The sequence below is a fragment of the Polypterus senegalus genome, chromosome 3, assembly GCF_016835505.1.
Source record: "Polypterus senegalus isolate Bchr_013 chromosome 3, ASM1683550v1, whole genome shotgun sequence".
Taxonomy (NCBI): domain Eukaryota; kingdom Metazoa; phylum Chordata; class Cladistia; order Polypteriformes; family Polypteridae; genus Polypterus; species Polypterus senegalus.
Window position 1 is genome coordinate 49,813,494 of NC_053156.1, and position 22,683 is coordinate 49,836,176.

Here is a 22,683-nt window from a genome sequence, read left to right on the forward strand (position 1 = left end):
GGCTGCTTTTCTATATATATAATCAACCAAGTCGCCTGACCATGGGGTACACACGACAGAGCCCCGACCGCCCACTCTAACCCTCCTCCCGCATCATGGGGAATGCACAACAGAGCCCCGCCCACCAACTCTCACACTCCTCCTGAGTCCACTCTCGCTCTCGAAACATGCACACTGCTTGCTCATGTGCCTGCCCCCAACACGTCACCAAACACATCCTCACTCGCTTTCGTCTGTGCTACAGTCCACATGCACCTCTGAGCCACATTAACTTTTCATTGTTCTTTTCGGTTCCGGCTGCATTTCTATATATATAATCGACCAAGTCGCCTGACCATGGGGTAGACACGACAGAGCCCCGACCGCCCACTCTAACCCTCCTCCTGCGTCATGGGGAATGCACAACAGAGCCCCACATCCTCACTGGCTTTGGTCTGTGCTACAGTCCCCATGCAGCTGTGAGCCACGTTGACTGTTCATTTGCCTACCATGGCCACCGCCTCAAATGTATTTCATGAAAACAACACTTCTTTCAATGTTATACAAATTCCTGCATCAGGTAACTGTTTGTTTCTATCAGTCGGACAAGTGCTGAAACTTATCCCTACCGACGAAGTAACTTTCACCAGCGTTGACTCCATCGTCACAGACGATCCATCAGATCAACTTGCATTCCCTGAATAATTTCTTAATAGTCTTACTGCCACTGGCATGCCTCCGCATAAACTCAAAATTAAAATTGATTCAGTCATCATGCTTCTCAGAAACCTCATGCCAGCAAAAGGTCTCTGTAATGGCACTAGACTTTCTGTTACCAGCATTCACCGTAATGTACTGGAGTGTAAGACTATCACAGCTGCTACCTCACAAACTGTCCTTATTCCCCGGATTTCCCTGACCCCATCAGATTCAAATTTACCTTTTACTTTTACACGCAAACAATTTCCTGTTAGATTGGCGTTTGCAATGACAATTAATAAGGCACAGTGCCAAACTTTCAAAAATATATGCCTCTATCTGCCAAAACCTGTTTTCAGTCATGGACAATTGTATGTAAAATTCCTTCAAGTCAGTGTGCAGGAATGATCAAAAGTTACCGGAAACATTTAGTTGCAGTTTTTGCTGCAAAGGGGGGTCACACCAGATACTGAAAGCAAAGGTTCACATACTTTTGCCACTCACAAATATGTAATATTCGATCATTTTCCTCAGTAAATAAATGACCAAGTATAATATTTTTGTCTCATTTGTTTAACTGGTTTCTCTTTATCTACGTTTAGGACTTGAGTGAAAATCTGATGATGTTTTAGGTCATATTTATGCAGAAATATGGAAAATTCTAAAGGGTTCACAAACTTTCAAGCACAACTGTATGTGTAGTTGGAGTGGTCCTCCTGCTCTGTTAGCTGATCATTCTGAATTGGCCCATTGTGAGTAAATGACCCATGCAGGTTAGTTCTGGCTCCTTCCCAGATTAAAAATTACATTAACTGGGCTAACTAAATGGAGTAAAGGATGGAAAGCACAAGGACTTTATTCTGTAATGTTATTCTGTATAGTTGATTAAGAAGCAACCATTTGAACCTCAACGCTCAAATGAGTTAAAAAAGGAACAAAATGGCAACACAAGGTCATGACTTTTTGTAAAGTCTGTTAAGGGTGTAAAACAAAGCAGCTATTTAGACATTAGGTGGAAAATCTTATTGTTCTGAGCATTTTCTTGCAGCTTCAAATTTTTTTTTTTCATTTTACTCCTTTATTCAAAAGCCCTTTAAAACGGCTCTACTCTCAGAAACCCTGCTGATTCATTCTGACCTCTGCCATCCTTTTCTTTCTTCTTGCATTATCTTCTCAGCTGATTCTGCTCATCGCAACAAAGCAATTGTGTCTTCATTATTTATCAAATCACACTTGTCATATCTGTATACTGCCGCTTCTTTATTAACAGTTCTAATTTAGGTTCTATATTTCTAGTGGTCCATGTATTTTAAGAACTCACTGTTTCTTGGTCTATTATTACATGTAGTGAGACAAGATGACATGAAGCAGCCTTGAATGGGATTAGAGGCCACAGATAAAGACAGTCTCCTTCTTAAGTCTGGAGTTATTGAGAGTCACCGGCAATGCAACAAACCACATATACAAATTTTGATCATGGAAACTACACACAGAAGTAAAGGCTGTGAACGGAAATTAGCTGTGTCACCATACATTGTGATGTAAAAGAATTGGAAGAGATAATTTTCAAAGTGACAAAAAATGAGGCATTATACTACATGTTCTATCTACGTAATGCACATTAAAACATATACTTACTGCAAATGAGGAGCAAAATGACTTGCATGAAATTGAGTTTGCAGAGAACCTTACTGTTTCAATTTCCAAAAAATTCATGAAACATATTGTGTGTTGTTTTTCAAAAAAGTAATGTCACTGACACAAGAATAAAGGTATTTAATTCCTGTTTGGAAGCATTTATATCCATTAATTCCACATGTGTCTGCCTGTCATTAATTAATAAAACAAAGATCTCTACTGGAAAAAAAAATTACTGGACTCATTTCCTGTCATGCATAGACATTCTATTGAGTTGCTTGATGTGTTCTGGTAGTACTATACCCACTTTGCCAGTTAAGATGACAATAGTGGCAATCATTGTCTTAAAGATGCATCAGAGACATGAAAGAAACTTGCAGCTCCACAGCACTTGGAGGGCTGATACCTTAATCTGCAGGAATCAAGAAACATGAAAGGTTGGTAGGTAGCACCAAGGTGGCATAGGGGAGGGTGACTTCCTGTGTAGTGAGATTTTACTGTAGAGAACACACGGTAAAGTTCACAATATGCCAATGTTCAGATTATTCTGGCATCAAACCAAAAAGAAACAAAAACCTACCAGTTACATTGGTTAATGATGATAAGGTGGGATGGCCTGCCCACTTACCCACCTCAAACAAACCTAAACATTCTCTCACTCACCTCTCAAACATTCTGGTTTTCACTAGAAATCTCTGGATGCTCTAAATCCTGATCAGTTGATCTTTTTCCTCCCCTTACTACAGAGCTCAATATTCAACAGTCTACTACCAGAGATCGCCCTTTAAACCTTAACCAGGGTTTACTTTAAAGGAAATCCCTCAATGTACTTTTAAGGTGTAGAATGACCTTTTGAAGTCCTAAGGCTGTACCCCAATTAATTCACCTGCACGCCTAATCTTCAGCTAAACTAAAACACTTGGAGCTACAAGCTTGTATATCTTTGGCATGAAAATGTGCTATAGAAATAAATGTTGTTCCCAGGCACAGTTAAAACAAATAAGCAATTCTGTCCATTGAATTTTCCCATATACCTACACATTCACTTTGAGCAGTTCTCTAGCCACCAGTGTGGCTACCTCTTTTAAAATGTCTAGTCAGCTTGATTATCCTTTTGCATCATCAAACTCATATAAATAAACTTTTTTTAATTGATTTGGTTTCTTGTTTTTTAAAAATATGTACAGTTACAGAGTCCATCCACCTGTACATTCATTTTCCAACCTACTTATCCACACCTATGTCACAGGGTGCATGAACAGTATGTATTAATTCAGTTACTAACTTATATGTACAATTATTAGATGATATCTATGACTCACCAAGACTTAAGCTGTATTTGGTTGAGCCCACACAATGCCTGCAATTACGAGGAAGGTAGGCCTCCGTCCAGACCCAAAGCCACAACGTGGGAAGATTAATTAGGGATTAATTTAAACTAGCCAACCCGTGGCGTACTATACGCCGCATAATCAGGCCGGTTTTGTAATGATTTTTAAGCACAGGGAGAAAATTAACATTTGAAAATTGGAAATGCAATAAATCAGCAAGAAAAGCAACATTGTAATAATGCACGCAACGAACCAACACACAATCGTCCATGCGGTGCTCAGGCGCGGAGGGTGGAACGGGAGGAGAGGAGAAGGACGTCCACTCCGCTGCCTCCGTCATGCTAGTCTGCTGATTTCTCGTCCAGTATGCACTTCCTGCTCATGTGCCCACCTCCAACTCGTCACTCGAGTCGTTGTCGTTTTTGCACAGTCCAGATGCAGCTGTGACTCACGTAGACTTTTCATTGCTCTGTGCGGTTTTGGCTGTCCTTCCATCCTCCAAGCATCCCGACTGGGCACGAGCCCCAGCCATCCGCCACTATATCTGTATATATACAGTATGTCATAGAAAATCATTGGAATTTATGTGCAGAGTATACAGGAAGAGTCTTGGTGGAATAAAGTTCTTATTAACTGTTTCTTTCTTGTGAAAATGTTGACTATCTATCTATCAATCTATCTATCTATCTATGTAACATTCTTCTAGTCACTACCTTAGCAATTTGAACAAGACAAGGTAGAATTAAACAAATGGAATGACTCCCCTATGGCTCTTCCTTGAGGAAAGGTTTAGGAAGCAAAACTGCACTATTCTGGCCTCTCAGCTATTGTGAACAGGTTTTTGAAAATGCAAAAAATGTATCTTATTCTGTATTGTATCAAATGTGTTGAATTGTATCAAATATGTACATTAAAGCCAAAAATTACTGTTTTGATATACACTCATGCATTTTGGACTTGAGATCATTAATATGGTGCAGAGATTCAGAATGGTGCCTTTTATTTCTGGTATTTTTCTGCCTTAACAATATCAGTTATTGTCAGTTTATCAATTTCATCCTCGTAAGTATTTCAATATTTATTTCATCAATAGGCTACCATGTGTTTCTTATTTGACAACAGTTTCACATTGTATTGATTGATTAGAGAAGTGCTAATTTATAATATAGTCTTATAGGGTCATTATTATTACGTGTACAGAGTACAGTGAAATTCTTACTTGGCATTTACTATTCAACAGGCAACACGTCACCAATGTCCAGTGCTATAACCATGTTGGGTTTAGCCTTTAGAGTGTCTTTGGAGTCAACACTGAAATGGACAGGGCACAAACACGCACTCTCTCACACTCACTAAGGACCAGATTAAAGTAAATAACTATAAGACAGTCACATCTTAAGAAGTAATAATAATAATAAACATAGAGAAAGACAATACATACATTGAAAGAAATAAAGACATTTGCAGTCAATCTGTAGAATGTATATTCCAAATACACCCTGGCTTTTACAAATCCATGGAATACTCTTATCATGTCATGTTATTTATTTGACTTCACTTGCTCTTTTCTGGATTTATAAATGGCCAGTTTAGCCAGTGCAATGAGGAAATTACTAATCCGACATTCATCTCAATAAATACAAATCATTAAAAGGCAATTTAAGAATGCTAAAAACAGAGGTAAGAACATTTAAAAGAGGCCGAAGTCTAGAACAGAAGAGAAAACAGTGAAAAATTGTCTCTCTCTCTCTCTCCATCGAAAGGACATGTGTCTGTGACTGAAGGATCAAGCAGTGAGACACAGGAATTAACAGTGATGATGCCATGTAACACACACCATTGCAAATCACCAGTACTTTTGTTCGGTGGTGGTCTATATAAGTTCGACCAAGCTGGCCCCGGTGTCACTGCCCCTCCAAGTCTGCTCTGCCAGGGTGTCTCTGGTGTTGTGCTTATTGGTTCCAGGTAATGTGCCAGCACACATAGTCTTTAGAGCTCTTTCCTCAGAGCAATGTCTAATGAAGTCACTCTATGCTTTACATGGCATACATATATGACTTCAGTATCCTCAGGTTCCAAACCAGCTGGTACCACAGTCACTCCAGGAAAGCCTTCACTAGACACACTGGTGAATCTCTTCTGAGTAAGAGACTTTGCTTCAGCTGGTAGGGTGACATGGATCTTTTGCAGCAGCTGGTTAGCCTGCCTCAGTGAGTGAAGTCTCAATACCTCCGCCATCTTCTCAGTACTGTACCAGCAGTGCCTTTCCATATCTATTAAGTGTTGGGCCTGGATTATTTTAGAGTTCATTAATAATGATTTGATTCTTACAGCCTATGTGACTTTGAGGTCCAGGACTGGTATTCTAGAGCCCAAAAAATACGGGCAGAGCTCCAGTCAACATGATACTCAAGGAGAGTCCAAGTTCTGAGTAGCCTTCTATTGTAAGGCAGGAGAAGTTGAAAGAAAGAATTTGAATTTTGAATTTTGAACTGAACTTTATTAATCGATAATCTTCAAATCATTTACAATATTGTCAAGTAAAGAAAACAAAACCCCAACTCACCCCAAAAAGAAAACAATACTTAATTCATATGTCAAATAAGAAAAAACAACGCATTATCTTCAAATTCACAAATTACCTCATGAACACTCCATTTTTCCAAAAAAAAAAGAAAGAAAGAAAGAAATGCAATTAATCTGTGAACTAATGTAGACTTTGGTTTAGTTAGTCACATAAAAATAACTAACATTAAAAGTATTCATTAAAAAAAATATTAGCTGTATTTTGAAGAATACTTCTAAGATATGACATTAAATCAAAGAAGATAAGAATTTTCAGGATGCTCCTTAAATAGTGTCTCGTTGCTTTATATTAATATTAGTTTTTTTTACTTACAAATCTGCTTGATCGGTTAGATAGATAGATAGATAGATAGATAGATAGATAGATAGATAGATAGATAGATAGATAGATAGATAGATAGATAGATAGATAACGTAATACCTTTAACAAAACAAAACAAGCAAACAAGAAAGACTGAAGTAAAAAATATAATGATTAACATTTCTAAAATCGTGGAGTAAGTCGTGGACTTTTGCCCTTTCTGAGTACGCACCCGTCCTGAGTTTGAGGCTGCCAACGCTTTACACTTTTTCTTGAAAGGACGCATTTCGCTACGGTCGGCAGTGGAGGGCGCTGTTGCCACGCGTTTGCTCCTCTCGTACTTCTACTAGCTGCAAAAAACAAAGCAAAGCAGTGTGTGCCTCGCGTGCTTTCGATTCATCTTGTTCTGTCAGGTGTATCTGCGCCTGTCCTTCAGCCTTCTTGTAAAACAAAGATGATCTCCTGCGGAGCTCTACTAATAAGCTCCATCTCTGCCTCACACGTCTTATTCCCCGAACAACACTTTGTAGCGTAAAGGAAGAAAGAAACACATTAGCATGTTAGAAACGAGACGGTCTTTATAATCTTGATAACCTCAGGCGTGTCCTGGTAAGTTGCCCGTTCTCAGGATGGTTTGCCAAATCTTCCCCTGAATCAGTGGAAAACCATTTGTTTACCGTGGAAATGAGAACACTTTTTTCCCCTTGTACTTTTTGTTTTTGAGATGGATTGTTTTTGCGCAATAGTTTGTGATATTTAAGTCACAATGGAATGCAATATACCAACGTCTATTTTATTTCAATAAAGTATATTTTCACATTCTACAGAAATCTACGAAAAATATTTAACCTATTAACCAATGACTGACAATTTCTTCTATAGGTGAAGTAGAACTAAGCACCCAATGGCTTTTTTAAAAGTTACGAGGTGCGCAGGGTGGGTGTAAAATATAACAATGGGATTTTCAGATAGATAGATAGATAGATAGATAGATATAGATAGATAGATAGATAGATAGATAGATACTGACAGTGCTGTCTATCTATTGACGGGTATAAAATAGAATTTTTAGCCGGGACAGAAGCCCCTCTACAGGAAACTTCTGTCTCACTTTCATTCTGATTTTTATGATGTACCATATGCAATGTACTGCATTTGTTCCACATCCATTCTCGTCCAGTTGCAGATAACTCATCTTCATCTAAATTTAAATGCATTGTTTCTGAGTATAGAAAACCTGTGAGAGGATGGGGAGAATGTTGAAAGAATGAGATTAAAATACAAGTAATATTTACTGCTGGGGCCAGATAACAAGGTAAAGTGTTTGTGGTGCGAACATGAAGCTGCAGTATGGCCGCTTCACCTCGGGGCCTCAGAGACATGCTTTCCAATGATTTATTTTCTTTGCTGTAATTGTGTGATGAAAAGTGGCTGCCACTGTTTCTGATGGCTGCCACATGCCTTCTGAAATGTGAAAGCAGCCTTCTTTTTAACTGCCTCGACGAAAATACAATTATTTTCTGAACAGAATTATAAATGGTTACATGGTGAAATATGTTTAGGATACATGGGGCAACTTTAAGAAAACACACGAAAGAAATTCTCCACAGGAAATGGTTGTGTATTTAGTTGGTAAACCAGAGATTAACTTTTTTTTCTTTTAATGATCCCATGATATCTTACTCTGTTGGTTAGGTCCTGTGATCCATTACATGAAGGCCTCATTCTTATCATGAACTGCTTTTTTATCCCTTTTTGGCTCTTGGCTTCAGCAATTGTTCTTTTTAAAGCACTGAAAATTGCTGTTATCTTCTCCAGTATTTTATTTCCAAATTAGTCATCAGTTCTATGAAGGAATAGTTACACCCTTCATCTTTGCATAGATAAAGGCTTCCTTCCTCCTCTGCTCTCCTTGTTCAGTTCTCATGAAGACCTCACCATCATTAACCCTCTCTCTGTCCATTGTTAGATGAACCACTTGCAGACATCACCAGCCATTCTCCATCCCGTGCTGATGGAAGGCTCCTTTGTCTTTACCGTCCTGTCTTGATTTTTTACTGATTAGCCCTCACTGCCATCATCATCTCATTGTGATTCACTTCAAGATGAAGCTCAACCCTTGACTTGTCGGCTGGTTTTGAACTTCAGCTTCTCCCAATTGTCTTAGCTTTACTGGACTCTTCTTGTCTGTTATTTTTTTAATTTCTTTTTTTTTTTTTAATTTGTAATGATTTCCTGCAACATCTTTTAGTCTGCAGACAAATTTGGTGGTACAGCATGTAATGACACTCAATATACAGAATACTATTTTTAATTTAACCATAAAGCAGCATAGTTACACATAGTAGTGCTGCCACCTTCAAGATGAAATACCTTCATTGGGGTGCTTGCGTCTTCTGTGTTCTTGGAGACTTTCCTCCTGGACTTCTAATTTCTCTCCATAATCCACAGGCCTGCTGAAAAATGGATGATACAAGGTGTTTTAATGAATTAGTCCTGAAATGGACTGATGTTCTGGCCATTCAGGCACCCATGGAACAAAAGACCTCAGGAGACAGATGGATGTAGTTCTCACTTTTGTCTTTCCTCTTTTTATTGTGTTTTGCCATATTGTAATATGCTCATCTCACTCATGAGAGTGACTTCTTTATTAAACTAAAGCTCAAGTAAAACCAACTATGGCATTAATTGTGAGTGTCTAACGTGACCAACATCCATGAAAAAACCTCACGTTGCTTATGTCGAGTAGTTCACAAGTCAAGTTATATAGTGGTATGCTCACAACTACAAAATATTGTTAAATACGTACCTCCAGAAAAGAAACGTAGTCCACAAACAGGAAGCCCATTCACTCAGAATTCCACTTTTGAATTGAAGACAGGACTCTTGACCAGTAAACGTGTGGGAGAGGTGGGCCTTTAATTCAAAAGCGGGATCCTGTTTGTGGACTACTTTCATTTTTCCAAAGGAATTTATTTAACAATATTTTACCAAAAAATGCAAGAGTTTTGCACATTGTGAGCATACAATTGGATGGCGTGCCCATTTGCAACACAAGCAACGTGAGATTTTCTCATAGATGTTTTGGATATTGTTTGCCGTTGTCCAGTGTTGGTCCCAGTAAGATCCCATTCTTTCAGAGATCTTTTTATTTCTGTTCTCCATGAAAACATGAGAGTAAAATTTCATCTTGGCCTTCACTACAAACTATATGGAGTAAGTAACATTTAAAAAAATATCATTTTGGCATGTGGTATTCCTCTAATAGATGTGTAGTGCATATACAATTAATCAATCAGTCTGTCAATAATAATAATAATACATTTCATTTATATAGCGCCTTTCCCATGCTCAATCAATCAATCAATCAATCAAACAGTCATTCAAGCCTTTGTTTAATGTAAGGTGCTTAACATCATCTCTATATTCTACTGAACAATACAAGCAAAATAATAATAACTCTAGTTTTGAAAGGTGTTTATCTGTACATAGTGGAAATTCAATGATTTTCCTTTGCCATAAATGAATATAAACTGTGGAGCTAATTGCATTGCAATTTAGCATTAAAATATGACTCACAGTTCCTAATAAAAAATAATTTGGCTTCCAAGTTATTATATTCACATGCACAGCTTTTTAAAGTCATTAAGTAGTAACAACTGTGAGTGTTCCAAGTGCACATCTTGTCAATGATTTTCTCAGACTTCCACTTTTTAAAATTATTTTTTTTCAATAACGACTAAAAATAAATTGGATACGTATGTGACTTGGATATACAGTATATAATGAAGTGGTTAAATTGTGATTGTGGGCCTCTTTGGATGTGCAGAGAAGACAGTATTAAAAAGAAAATTAAATCCAGAACTAGGTGATTTTCTTAATGGGAGCAATGTGTTGTGTATAGCAACAGGAAATGTGTGAAGTAGTATACTTGGTATGAAAATTAATAATCATAAACTTTACAGAAAAATGTGCTCTGTTTTTTACGAGGGTAATAATCATAAAATATAAACAAAAACGACGTCCTTATTATCACATGCGCAACAATATTATAAGCTCTAATGATGACAACAGACCGTTTTTTTTTTCTCTCGAAGCGATCAATAGCAGGTTGCTGGCTTTTTCGAGGGACCATCGTGCAATCGTTTTGAGGGTTTATTTTCTGTCCCAGCGTTCAGATTTGCCGCACATGACTGTGTCGAACAGGCGCTCCTGATCCGCGTTTTAGGAATACTCCAGTCCGGGGTTAGTCAATGAATGTACGGAATAGACTCGCCTCTTTCAAAAATAAAGACACAGAGAGAGAGAGAGAGAGAGAGCGACAGAGAGAGAGAGAGAGAGAGAGAGGCAAAGGTGACTGCGTGACTGAAACGGATTCTCGGGGTCAGACAGGGAGAGAAGCTGCTGGGGACATCTCTCACCGTGCATCCCGAAAGAAACGTTGGTGCAGTCTGACGAGAGCAGGCTCTATCCCAAAACTTAACTTAGACCATTGGTACCTCGTTCTGTATCTCGCATCTGAGGAGCTTGATGCGCACCGCGTGAAGAAAAGTGTCTCATGTTGGGGGCGCATCTAAGGATGACAAAAGAGTCTTCTGCAAACGCGTGGGGAAGCGCACAACTTTCGTCGACTCCAGTGTCTTAGTTTGTATCTGTTCAAGATAACGAAAACCAAATCAGATTAGACAGAAAATCCAGGATTCCCACGCTCACACATGCGCGCCGCTGCAGGACCGTAGCGCAGCGCACACCTTTAAATGAATATGGGCTTTCTGTTGGGGGAGCATCCGACGAGATTTGGAAACTTGTGAGTGACCGGTATCGGGGACCAACGGCCACCCCATCTGGAAGGTGGTGGCGACGCCGCCAAACTTTTCTGTTTTAGCACTTCAACAGTAGTTTTCGCTGACCCTGACACATCAGCGCTCTTGGATGTTGACTATCATACGTTTACACTTGCAATCGGCTTCAGTTTTTGTCTGTTTGTTTGGGTTGAAACATGGCTTTCAGAAACGATTTTGGTGGATTGTTAATGCTTCTACTGCTCGCATTGGATGTTTCAGTGACTTCTGGAACCAACCTGGAGCCAATCTACTGGAATTCTTTAAATAAAAGGTTAGTACAATGGGGAAATATTAAAGTGAATTTAGATATCGCATTTGTCAGATTTTTTTTCTTTATCAAATGGTCCTAACTTAAAAAATGCAACAAGTTTCGGACAACGGACTGCATGATATAACACCAAATAAAATGCGGATAGCGAATACATGTTAATGCAACTTTTGCAGAATCTCAGTGTTCACCAGAGATGGACAATTTCTCAATATGTAACGTAATATGGAGGTAGAGCTGCTGATTTTTGTTTAAAACAAGTAAGACATTTAAAGGCGCCAGTCGATTGTTAAGAATCGAAAGTGGAAAACTGACTAAGCTTCGTGCTTATTGCTTTATGATCTATCTATCTATCTATCTATATCTACAAGAATTTTAATACCCGAGGCACGAACAATTTTGCGAGATAAATGTTTTGAGCGGCATGTTTAAGATTACTAATCTAATTTTCCTGTTAAAAAGTTAGTGGTGTTGTAGTCTGATAATTAATACAGAAGTAGCAGTATAACTAGGACGTACGCTTTCTTAAATATTGCGCGCATTGTTCGCTGGCGTTCCTTCATTTCCATTCCTTCATGGTCTATATTATGTATGTTCGATATTAAAAATGAAGACAAGCAAAGTCTTAAAAAAAATCGTATTTGTAGACCTCACTCTGCGTCCATTGGCACAGTCCTGTCAAATGTATGCCTTGTGGGCTTTTACGTATTGTTTGTATGACTCTATTTGCCATAAGATTTCTGTCATAAGTTTTTTTTTCCTTTTTGTCGAGGAGGAAGAGCGGTTGAGAGATTCTCTGGCCGTCCGAGTTTACACTCGTGCAGTTTTAGCTTGGACCTGTATGTCAGATTATTAAATTATGACTTTGTTTTCTATCTATCTATCTATCTATCTATCTATCAGTTTGTTTTCATTCGTTATGAATCCAGTAGAAAACATCAGAATGTAAATGTAAAATATGTGGAAAAATTGCGCAATATCCGTATTTAAAATCTAAAGAAAATCATACAAAACGCCCAGTACAGGAGCTTATGTGAAGGATGCCTGCACATGTGTCGTGTTCGCAGTATTCTGAAAACGAGAAGGAATCATGGCATATTGTAAAATGTGTTCTGAAAACTTATTATTTTGTCATTTTGTTTCCGCCATCCTTAATCGTATAATCATTACAAGCAGTCAGTTAGCATAAAAAATGATTTTACAGTATTAAAAACATGGAGCTGAGAAGAAAGCTGATTTTATACTGCACCCAACAGGCCGCCGTGGGGTGCGTGGAGTTCGTCCGTAGTGTGCGTTTTTCGTGTGGTAGCCAGTTGGCAGCAGTGCCACGAGTTCTCGAAAGTGTGGTGCCACTTGTGCTCAGCGAACATTGTCTACTCACCTTATAGTTTTGAATGCACAATTTCGCTGGATTTTAAACCCCAGGATAAACTCCCCAAATGTGTCACATGATTTAGTCGTGTAAAAACCTCGAAAACCTCAACAATGTTTGTAAAACGAGCTCGTCGAGACTAAATTGTGGTAGCGATGTAACACTTCATGAGACAGTTATTAACACTTGGTGGTGATAATTGAACGGCGTGTTTGTAAATAATGTACTTATCGCTAAAGTCGAGTCTATTCTTTCTTTCTTCCTTTTTTTTCACTACGGTGCTTTGTGCTGGAACAGCGTGGCTTAGCAGACGCGGCACTTGGCATCGACTCCGCGAGTAATCTGTCAGCTCCATTGTGCTAATGCAGAGTGTCAAGGGAACGCGTGCACCGCTTTGACGCAGAACATAGCGCAGATACGAGCGAAGCTGCATGTGGGGCATTTTAGCTCAAAACATAGTACCAATTAAAACACTGGATACGGCAAGGCATATTTTCTAAAGTTATAAAAAGGTCTACCCTAATTTACAGGAAGTACACAAAAACACGCTGGCATAAGTTAACAGATAATTGTGAAAACATTTTTCCATCTATCTAAACTGCTCAAGGGCGTAAGAAATCATGTGATGGTTAGAACTATTGAAAAAAATAAGTTTGCACATCTATGTTTGGCGAGAAATGCTTTATTTGTGTTTCATTAATAACAATTGTCGCTTCTAAATCTGACCCTGTATAAGTAAGAGTGCCCTTTAATGGACTGGCATACTTTCCAGAATTGGTAGACTTGGTCTCCTCGGACCCCTGAACTGGATTGGGGTTACTGGAAATTAATGGATGGATGGATGGATAAGAGATCCGAATGCTGTGGTTCATCCCTTGTATTGATTTACTGTCAACAAAATATATTTAACCATTGGAATGATTAAAGTAGATCGCTTCTCGTCATCTTCAGGAATAAGATCAAGTGCAGTAAGTTTAAAGTAGAAGAATAATTAGAGAAAAGTACAAACTTTATTTAAACATTGGAGCAAGTGTTTGTCACCAAGTAATCGCATTTTTTCTTAATTTACGAGTACGATTAAAAAATAATGCTCCATTCAGTAGCTGAAATACTGGAAAGGCCCGTGATGGTAGCGAGGCATCTCAACGATGGGCTGTGTATGATGTTCTATTTTTTTATCAGTATTATTATTATTATTATTATTATTTTTAAGTGCAACTAATTCAGTCTTGAACACGTGTCACACAGAGAGAAGCAACCGTGGCAAAGTTTTTAACGCCGGCGGTGAAACTCGTAATCGCAGTAAAAACAAAAGAGCGCAAAAGAACGAGTCACATGGCTTTGAAAAGGGGGCTCTGTTAAAGATTAGCTGATAATATTATAAACATACTCTTCTCAATAAAGTAGGAGGGATTAGCACACATTTCAAAAGCTGCGTGGGTGGGCAATTCATTATGCACATGATTGAAATGTGGCATTGATTTCTTAATATGATTTCATACTAAGCGCGTAACCTTTGACAATGTTAGACAAACATGTACCCACTTGGAAGCAGAGAATGCGATTAATGTGGGCGCAATTTTTTGGAAAACGTGTTCAAAAAATTAGTAAATAACTCCCTGGCCAATCAAGATACAAATTGGCGAGGCAGGGGTATCAAGGTTTTTAATATAAAATAACACAGGCAAGCCTACACAGTTTATTTCATTGTTTACATGAACTTGAGAATTTCAAGCATTTTTTTTTTTCAGAATAAAGTTATTTTTTAGTAAGAACTACAAGTTACAATTTAAAATTTAAAAATCAACTGTTAGGGCGCGCGCGAAGGTTTTTTTCTCAACAGTATATTAATGAATCCTACAGCCTTTATTGTGTCTGAGATGGTAGTTTCTGAAATAATCACACCTTGATCTTCGGATCTGGAACCCGAACTCCCAAAAGGCTTTGAAATCTGTGAGGAGTTGCGGAGTTGTCGGCCTAGAAGCAGGTCACGCCGATCTGCACACAGGATTCCCTCCATTCTGACACGACTAGCTTCTGCTTCTTTGTGCTAACACCACTTTCGTGAGGTCTACTTTTCAAATTGAAAAGTGCGCGCTAATGAAAAGCTAGTTTGTTTTAAGAGTTGTCCTTATTCTAGTGGCAGTTTGTAATACAGAATATTTATGTTGTCACAGAGACCGCAAGACTCCACTCGGAACGCCCTTTATTTTCCAGCACACGGACTCTGCAATGTCTGGTAGCAGATGTTTTTGCACTTCCCACGGAGAATCTGTTGTTAATTTAGCGGTTTAGTTTATTGTCTTTTTTTCTTTTCTTCGGCTACTATTTTTTTCATTGTCCTGCAGCGGAAACACATATAGACTGCTTCGTGTAAAACAGACGGTTACTGGGATATGCATCGTTTAATTAATGGATTCCTCTTGGTGAAGTTTATCATTGCGATCTGTAGACCGATTTAAAATAATAAATACGGCATTTTCAAATGAGTCGAACAACAGTTAAAAAGAAGCGATATGGCCTCGTCATACACTTTAGTGTTCTGGTTCGAATAAATAGTACTAATATTCATCTTTTCCTACATTTATATTTTCACATAATTTTTGCGTACGTGTTCCTCGGTTTAAATAAATATCGGAAAACTTCCAAAATAATGTTGAGTTAAGAGCGCAGCGTTGTGGCATACTTTTAAATGTTATTATACTTTTACTTGGGTAGACCCTCTTTCAAACCTCTACCCCAGAATATACCTCGGATTACAAATTGGTAGGTGGCGTTAAGCGTAGCGCCTTGCATTCTGTAATAAAGACATTAAGGCGTAAATCAAACCGGTCACTCCAAAGATGTTTTCTTCGCAATTTGTCTTTGATGATGGACCTAATCATGCATTTCTGCTGAAGATCTTCTGCTTGACAGGTTTATGGTATTGCTTTGTAATCACATTACTCCTACTGTGTGAACTCGCCAATTGAGCTCGTTAGATCAACAGAGTAAGTAAACATCCACGGCTTAGTGTCCCGAGCCCAGCCTTTCGGCGTCAGTGTCGCCCGTAATTGTGTGCGAGGCCCACGGCGGCCCCCATTGGGACACACGGAGGACCTAACAGTCCTGGGGTGTGTATGGCTAGGGGCTGGGGGTCTATTAGTACACAAGGGATGAAATTAAAACTCAATTCCTAGAGACTTGATGTAGAAGGGCAAACCCCTGCGTGATCCCGTAACTCATAACCACACATTTCCACTTAAAATCTCAACATTTAATGTGCCAATTTGTTACAGTACAGCTTACTAGTTGATTTTTATGTTACAACTTACATCCCGACATGCATTGTCATGCAGGTTAATTAATAGAAAAAAAATGCATACTGTGCCCCCTGTCTCACTTAATGTCAAGTGATCCATTGTACATATTCAATTAACTATTATCAATGTCTACTTAACAGCTATTAAGTGCTGCACAGAGAAAAGCTGTGGATTCTCTTGTATTTTTAAGCGGAATTCTGTTTTTCTGTAGTAAATTATTGAATTAACTATTATTTGATTATTTACTTTTGCTTTCCAGCAACTTTGTTGTTGGACCAGATTTGCAGATGCTATGAATTAGAGATAAAATTGGCTTAATAATTCTTATTTCGGACATAATAAAGTGTCATCTTCCATTTATCCATTTTCATTAGGAACAGTTATGGTGAGTTATCCGGTTAGCTTTAATGAATTGTAATGAGACTTAATAAAACTCGATTATGGCTGAGATGTATAAAAGGTATGCTGTAAAATTGAAAAACAAAATTCCAGATCTCATTTTGTTTTTGTTCTTAATTAGAACAGTTACAATGAATGTAGCTGTTTAGGTTATATTCTTGCAGAAATATTTGAAAGGATTTATGCCTTTTATTTTCTTTCCCACTTGAGGTGTAAGTGCGTCTTATTTGTCATGCATATTCAGTGAGTCTAATTACCATTCATTAGTCAGCTTTGTACAAATGAATACATTTTTTTGCCATTGATCCTTGCAGTTCTAGAAGAAGTTATACCTAAACCCCTTTTGGTCAACTGAAATACACTCCTCAGAACTCTCCCAGGTTTAACATATGACTGCAGGACATTGTAATATTATTACAACGAGTGTCAAAATAAACTGTTACCAAAAGCTCTTTGCTGTTGAATCAAGTCAAGCAAAAATCTGTGCAAATGACAGTATTGTAAAATTCTCTTTGTGCACCATGTGGTCAGAATTACTACTTGTATGCAATTAGGAAAAATGTAAAAAAAAAAATAAATAAAAAGCAATTGTTTTCCTGCAGCTTTTTGCGCACATGTTACAAATCATTATGTCAAGAAAAGAAAAGAAAAAAAAGAAGGTGTTAAATTAATGCAAAGCAAGGAAAATTATACCTTAAGAGCGCATAGACAAAACATGCTTTTTTTGCATTTAACAATTACCCGCAAATATGTTATTAAGCTGCACTCCAGTCACTCCGCGAGCGCACACAACGGCTTGAAAGAAAAACGTTTTCGGTTGTTTTTAGTTTCTCTCCCGCTCATTAATGTTTTTCACAACAACAAAATCAGCCACCGCATTTGCATTCTGGCAGCGTTTTAGCGTTTATTTAAAAGAGGATGGGCTCATTTTATTAAGTGCATTCGACAAGTGTGGCAGGAAAAAAAATCTTTGAAAACCACAACTAGCTAGTGTTCCTTTGGGTTCGTGCACTTTGCGGTGCCAGCACTTGGGAGATGTGCGGCGAGGACCAATAAACTACTCTAATTAACCAGACACTTGTTTTATTTTATTATCTTTTTCACTCCCTCTGTAACTAGCTTTACTTACTTTCTCTCTCTCTCTCATTCACTTGTGCTGTCTTACCTTTTTTGTCTTTCCTCAGATAATATGAGCAATTTCAAGATGTGTTTGGATTAATCAAAACCATAGCGGCAGTTTCGCACTTTGGAAGTCCACTTCTACTTCATATAAATGCGCGCTCACGTGCTACAACACGCGTTCACAAGTGGGCACACGCGCTGGGCGGCGCGCAGGAAAGTCTGGGGAAATTTCCCCGCGATACTGTATCTTCTGCTCTCGAAGGACACTCTTACAACACAGAGACAGTGGCAACAAAACTTAAAAAATAACAGTTAAATAACTCCCCAAACTGGAAGTGCTAAAGATTAAGGCGTTTATAAGGATTTTCCCCCCTCACTTTTATGTTTTAACTGAAATCCCATCGGCATCAATTCGTTAGGCTGTATCATAGTGTGGGGAACGGCGTCTCTTTGAAATGGCACCGCAAGGAGTTTAGAGATCTTTAAAACCAAGATTTTTTTTTAATTTACAAATGTTGAAAAGATTATTAAGGATCGAATTAAAATAAAAAAACAAACAATAAAATAAATAAATAAGGGCGGCAGTGGAAATGCTGCTGCTTCGTAGTTAGCAGCCCCTTGTTTGCGTCCCAGGTCCTCCCTGCGTGGAGTCTGCATGCTCTCCCCGTGTCAGCAGAAGTTTCCTCCAGGTGCTCCGGTTCCCTCCAACAAAGACATGTGGGTTAGATGAATTGGCGGTGCTGGGGTGTGTGTGTGTGTGTGTTCGCCCGCCCTATAATGGACTTGCTCAGTGCTAGCTGGGATAGGCTCCAGCACCACCACACCCGCCCTCTAACCGCAACCTGTGACTCTGGTCCGGATTAAGGTAATTAGAAAATGATATGATAGAATCCAAAGGCTGGAGCTGGTCTCCATATTTTAAAGGAGCTATATAAATACAATTTATTATTATTATTATTATTATTATTATTATTATTATTATTATTAATAAATTAATTTCACTTGTGTCATTTATTTTATTACACATAAAAATTATAGCATGCAATAACAATAACCAATCCTCCTTCCTCCAATGCACACTCATTAGATAGATTGCTATTTATTTATATATCTATCTATCTGATACATGGTGGAAAAGCTGACACCCTCAAAGCTATGCTGATGACCTCACTTTAGTAATAACGTTTTTTGTTTCATATTTGTAATAAAGATCAGGCGCAGTTGGCTAAAAGAGGTCCATCTGAATAACAAGAAATAAGAGTAACTTGAATAAGACTAGTCAGGTCAGCCTAATCAGTCCATTCCATTTTTAATTTAATTTGTCTAATGTCTTTAAAACAATGTCAGTTTTGATACCTGAATTATCTAAAGTTTTTCTCAATGTGACCAAAGGTGCACTGATATCCTGTCCAGATTTGGATCCTACCTGCCCCCCAGCTCCCTAGTTCTGAATTAATCAGGTTCAGGGCCGGATTTAGATGAAAAGAGGCCCTAGGCTATTCCACTTATGAGGCCCTTTCACCTCCCATTTTTAAGTTTGTTCAAATTGCTAACAATTTGAATGTAGGCCCCTCTTGATCTTGAGGCCCTAGGCTGAAGCCTAGTTAGCCTATAGGAAAATCCGGCCCTGATCAGGTTAGATGATGGTTGAAAGGATATACAGTTAATTGCCTAAAAAAGTTTCCATAACATTTGTGTGAAATGTACATATATTCAACTTTTATCTTTGCCCTTAAATGCTTGTTTTAAACTCGTTTCTTTCTTAGCTTTAAACACATCTGCCAAATCCTTTTTTAACTTTAAATTAAAATATTTTCTTATAGCTTACTGTATATCCCACTTACCAGTGTAGGTTTTCTTTCTGTGGACTTTCTTTGGTGTGGTTACGTCTTTCAAATGCTGTACACAATATTCCAGAAGTGGTGTCGTAGTTGCCTATTACAGACAAGTCCGGATTGCTGCTAGCTTTTACTTCAAACAGTGCACCATACAATCCAGCACAGCATCCTCCTGACATTTTTAGTAGCTTCTTTACTTTGCTTAGTAATGGATAGAGATGGTTCCTCTAGGGCTCTCAAGGCTTTTTCAAAAAGTGTACTTTCTAGCTCTATTCCCCCCCATTGTCACCATGTTTTAACATTTCTCCTTAATATGTTTCTAACATTTTTCATCATAAACATTATCTCTCTAAATGTGAATTTCATCCCTGGCGTGGATTGCCAGCAGAGTTCCAGTTCCTGCAAGCATACTGGAGAGGTTAACCACTGCTGTGCTCACTGTAGGGAAAATCCTCTGCTGCTCTCTGATCAGCAGGTACAACAGTTTTTCATTCAGTCTTCCTGAAAACTCTTATCCTGTTATCAATCAATCTCATAAATGACCACTTTAAGATTGAGACATGTCACGATGAATTGTGTCAGGATATCCAGAAAGGGGCAGCAGAAATAAGGGACACTGTCAACCAAAGTAAAAGTTATTTATAAATGAAGGCTAGGCTTCCTGCTGAGGTCAACTAGGAAATGGCTGAGAGAGAACGTGAATGGACTGAAGCATGGCTGTAGCCCGACAATGTAGTGTAACAGATTTTGTGCTTTGATGTACATTTTGCTTCTATAAATTTAAGCTGTAGGTATCCATTAGAGTCACCATATACTAAATTGTGAAGCTTTGCCTTCACCCAACACTGCCCAAGGATTGTATGCATCTGATCTTTTGGTCTATGGATTCTTTTACTTCTTAATTCTTTCTAATATTTACTCAATGTGGCCATTGGACCAACAGTTAAACACTCTTTTAAAAGAGTCCAATAATTATGGACCCAGTTCTCATTTGAACCCATTTCCAGATGTACATCTATTTTATTCATTCAGCTTTCTATGACACACTTGCTGAGGAAGTGGATGAGAGATTGCCTTTCAGACTATACAGAAAGTACAGACTGGGGTTTTTATTCTATTCTGGAAGTCACTCTTATTCTGACTAGTTCAGTGTGGCCTAGTGGTTTGGGTACCATAGTGCAGTACAAATTGTTCTCTCCCTGACACTGACTCATTTTGCGACACTTACCTGGTTCTTCACTTTCTATGCAACATATGGAAGCAATTGTTCTAAACCTGTGAAGCACTTTGGGATGGTGGTCATTGTCAAGAGGTGCCATAAGCCAAAAGCTTGATTTTTTGTGTCTGCTTGGGTTTTTCTGTGAGTGCTTCAGTTTCATTGCGTGATGGATGGCAACTTGTCCAGGGATTGTTCCTACTTTGTGCCCAATGATTGCTGGCATACACTTCAGCTGCCCCATGACCCTGCCATGGATAAACAGGTTAAGAAAATGGATGAATGGATTTAAATATTGGATTACCTTTAGAGCTTTTCTGCTTTTTTGTCAATTGATTTGTGTCAGTTTTTAAGTCATTATCATGACTTACAGTACGCAGTTATTGTAAGGAGAAGAGCCGGATTGAATTAGTCTGCATCTGCAAATGGAGCATATCAGCGGGTAGGCAACGAAAGTGCCAGTCAATACACAAGAGGACCTTAAATCAAGATAGGGTAGAATTTAACTTATTTAAATTTACTAACATTCACACTTGGGTGTCCTGTTGCAGTGATGAAAGATGCTATGAAATATTTAGTAAGTTTCCATTATTAAGAACACACAATTAGAGTCTTTGGTTCCTTACAAATTGGCTTCACAAGGGACATAAAAAAAAGCTCAGCTACTCGAGCAGCAATTAAGGAGGGAAATGTTGGAATTTACATCTTCTGATGCAGCACATTCTGCCACAGGTATCAATGATTCCCAGGAGGAAGCAAGGATTGAATTTAAAAAAGACCAAAGTAGCATCCAAGGACTAGACAGCAGTGTCCAGTGTCTACCTACTATAGCCGTTCCTATACGGTCAGGCTCCATTGCAGTCACAAGGACTCCAAGTTGGTCTGTGACTCTTCAAAACATAAACTGCATGCCACCACATTAATACAATAGTAGTTAGGGCATTAGAACAATTGTGACGAGAGCAGGCCATTTATCCCAACAAAATCATTCATCCTATTATGCTATTCAATTGAGAATTGAATGTACCTGAAGTCTTACTCTCCAGCACACCACTTGGTAACTTATTCCATTCGTCTGTTGTTCTTTGTTTGAAGAAACATTTTCTAACATTTGTGCAACATCTGCCTTAAGTAAGTTTTCAGTCATTTCCTCATGTTCTTGTGTATGAATTTATTTTAAAGTAACAGCTGAATACCACTGTACGGATTCCTTTCATAATTTTAAATAGTTCAGCCATGTCCTCTCCTAATCACTATTTGCTTAAACTGGAAAGGTTGAACGTCTTCAATCTCTCCTCACAGCACAAACCTCTCAGTATTGATCAGCCTAGTAACTCTTCTTGTACTGCTACAGTATGTCTTTTTTTGTAATATGGAAACCAAAAGTGGATACAGTATTCCAGGTGAGGCCACACTAATGAGTTATATAACCTCCGGACTTGTAATCCACACATCGTGATGTGTAACCAGACATCATATTAGTCTACCTGAACGCTTCTGTACACTGTCTTGATATAAGTAGTGACTATGTCTGCTATGACCCCTAGGAACTTTGAAGTTTCAGTCCTCTTATGGTGTGTTCAAACCTAACAGTTTTACTTAATACGTGTATTACTTTACCTTTATTTACCTTAAATTCCATAAACCAATTTACCTTAAATTTCATCAACCATAAATCTGCCCAAGCCAGTATGCTGCCCAAGTTCCACTTTAAAACTTTAGCTAATTCTTCATCCAGAGGATAAACCTCAGCACCTCAATAGAAATAGAAATTCAGTCAATTATATA

General features: G+C 38.4%; 1 protein-coding gene across 2 annotated transcripts in view; it reads left to right on the top strand.

Annotated features, from left to right (window-relative positions):
* Positions 1–10,927: 10,927 nt before the first annotated feature.
* efnb3b (ephrin-B3b) overlaps positions 10,928–22,683 on the top strand; it is a 397,095-nt gene continuing 385,339 nt past the window's right edge. The window contains exon 1 of one of the 2 annotated variants that reach the window (XM_039747177.1): positions 10,928–11,649. In XM_039747177.1, coding sequence (XP_039603111.1) covers positions 11,534–11,649 — 116 coding nt within the window. In that variant the 5' untranslated portion in view covers positions 10,928–11,533. The remainder of the gene's footprint in view (positions 11,650–22,683) is intronic. The other variant, XM_039747178.1, reaches the window with a different exon arrangement.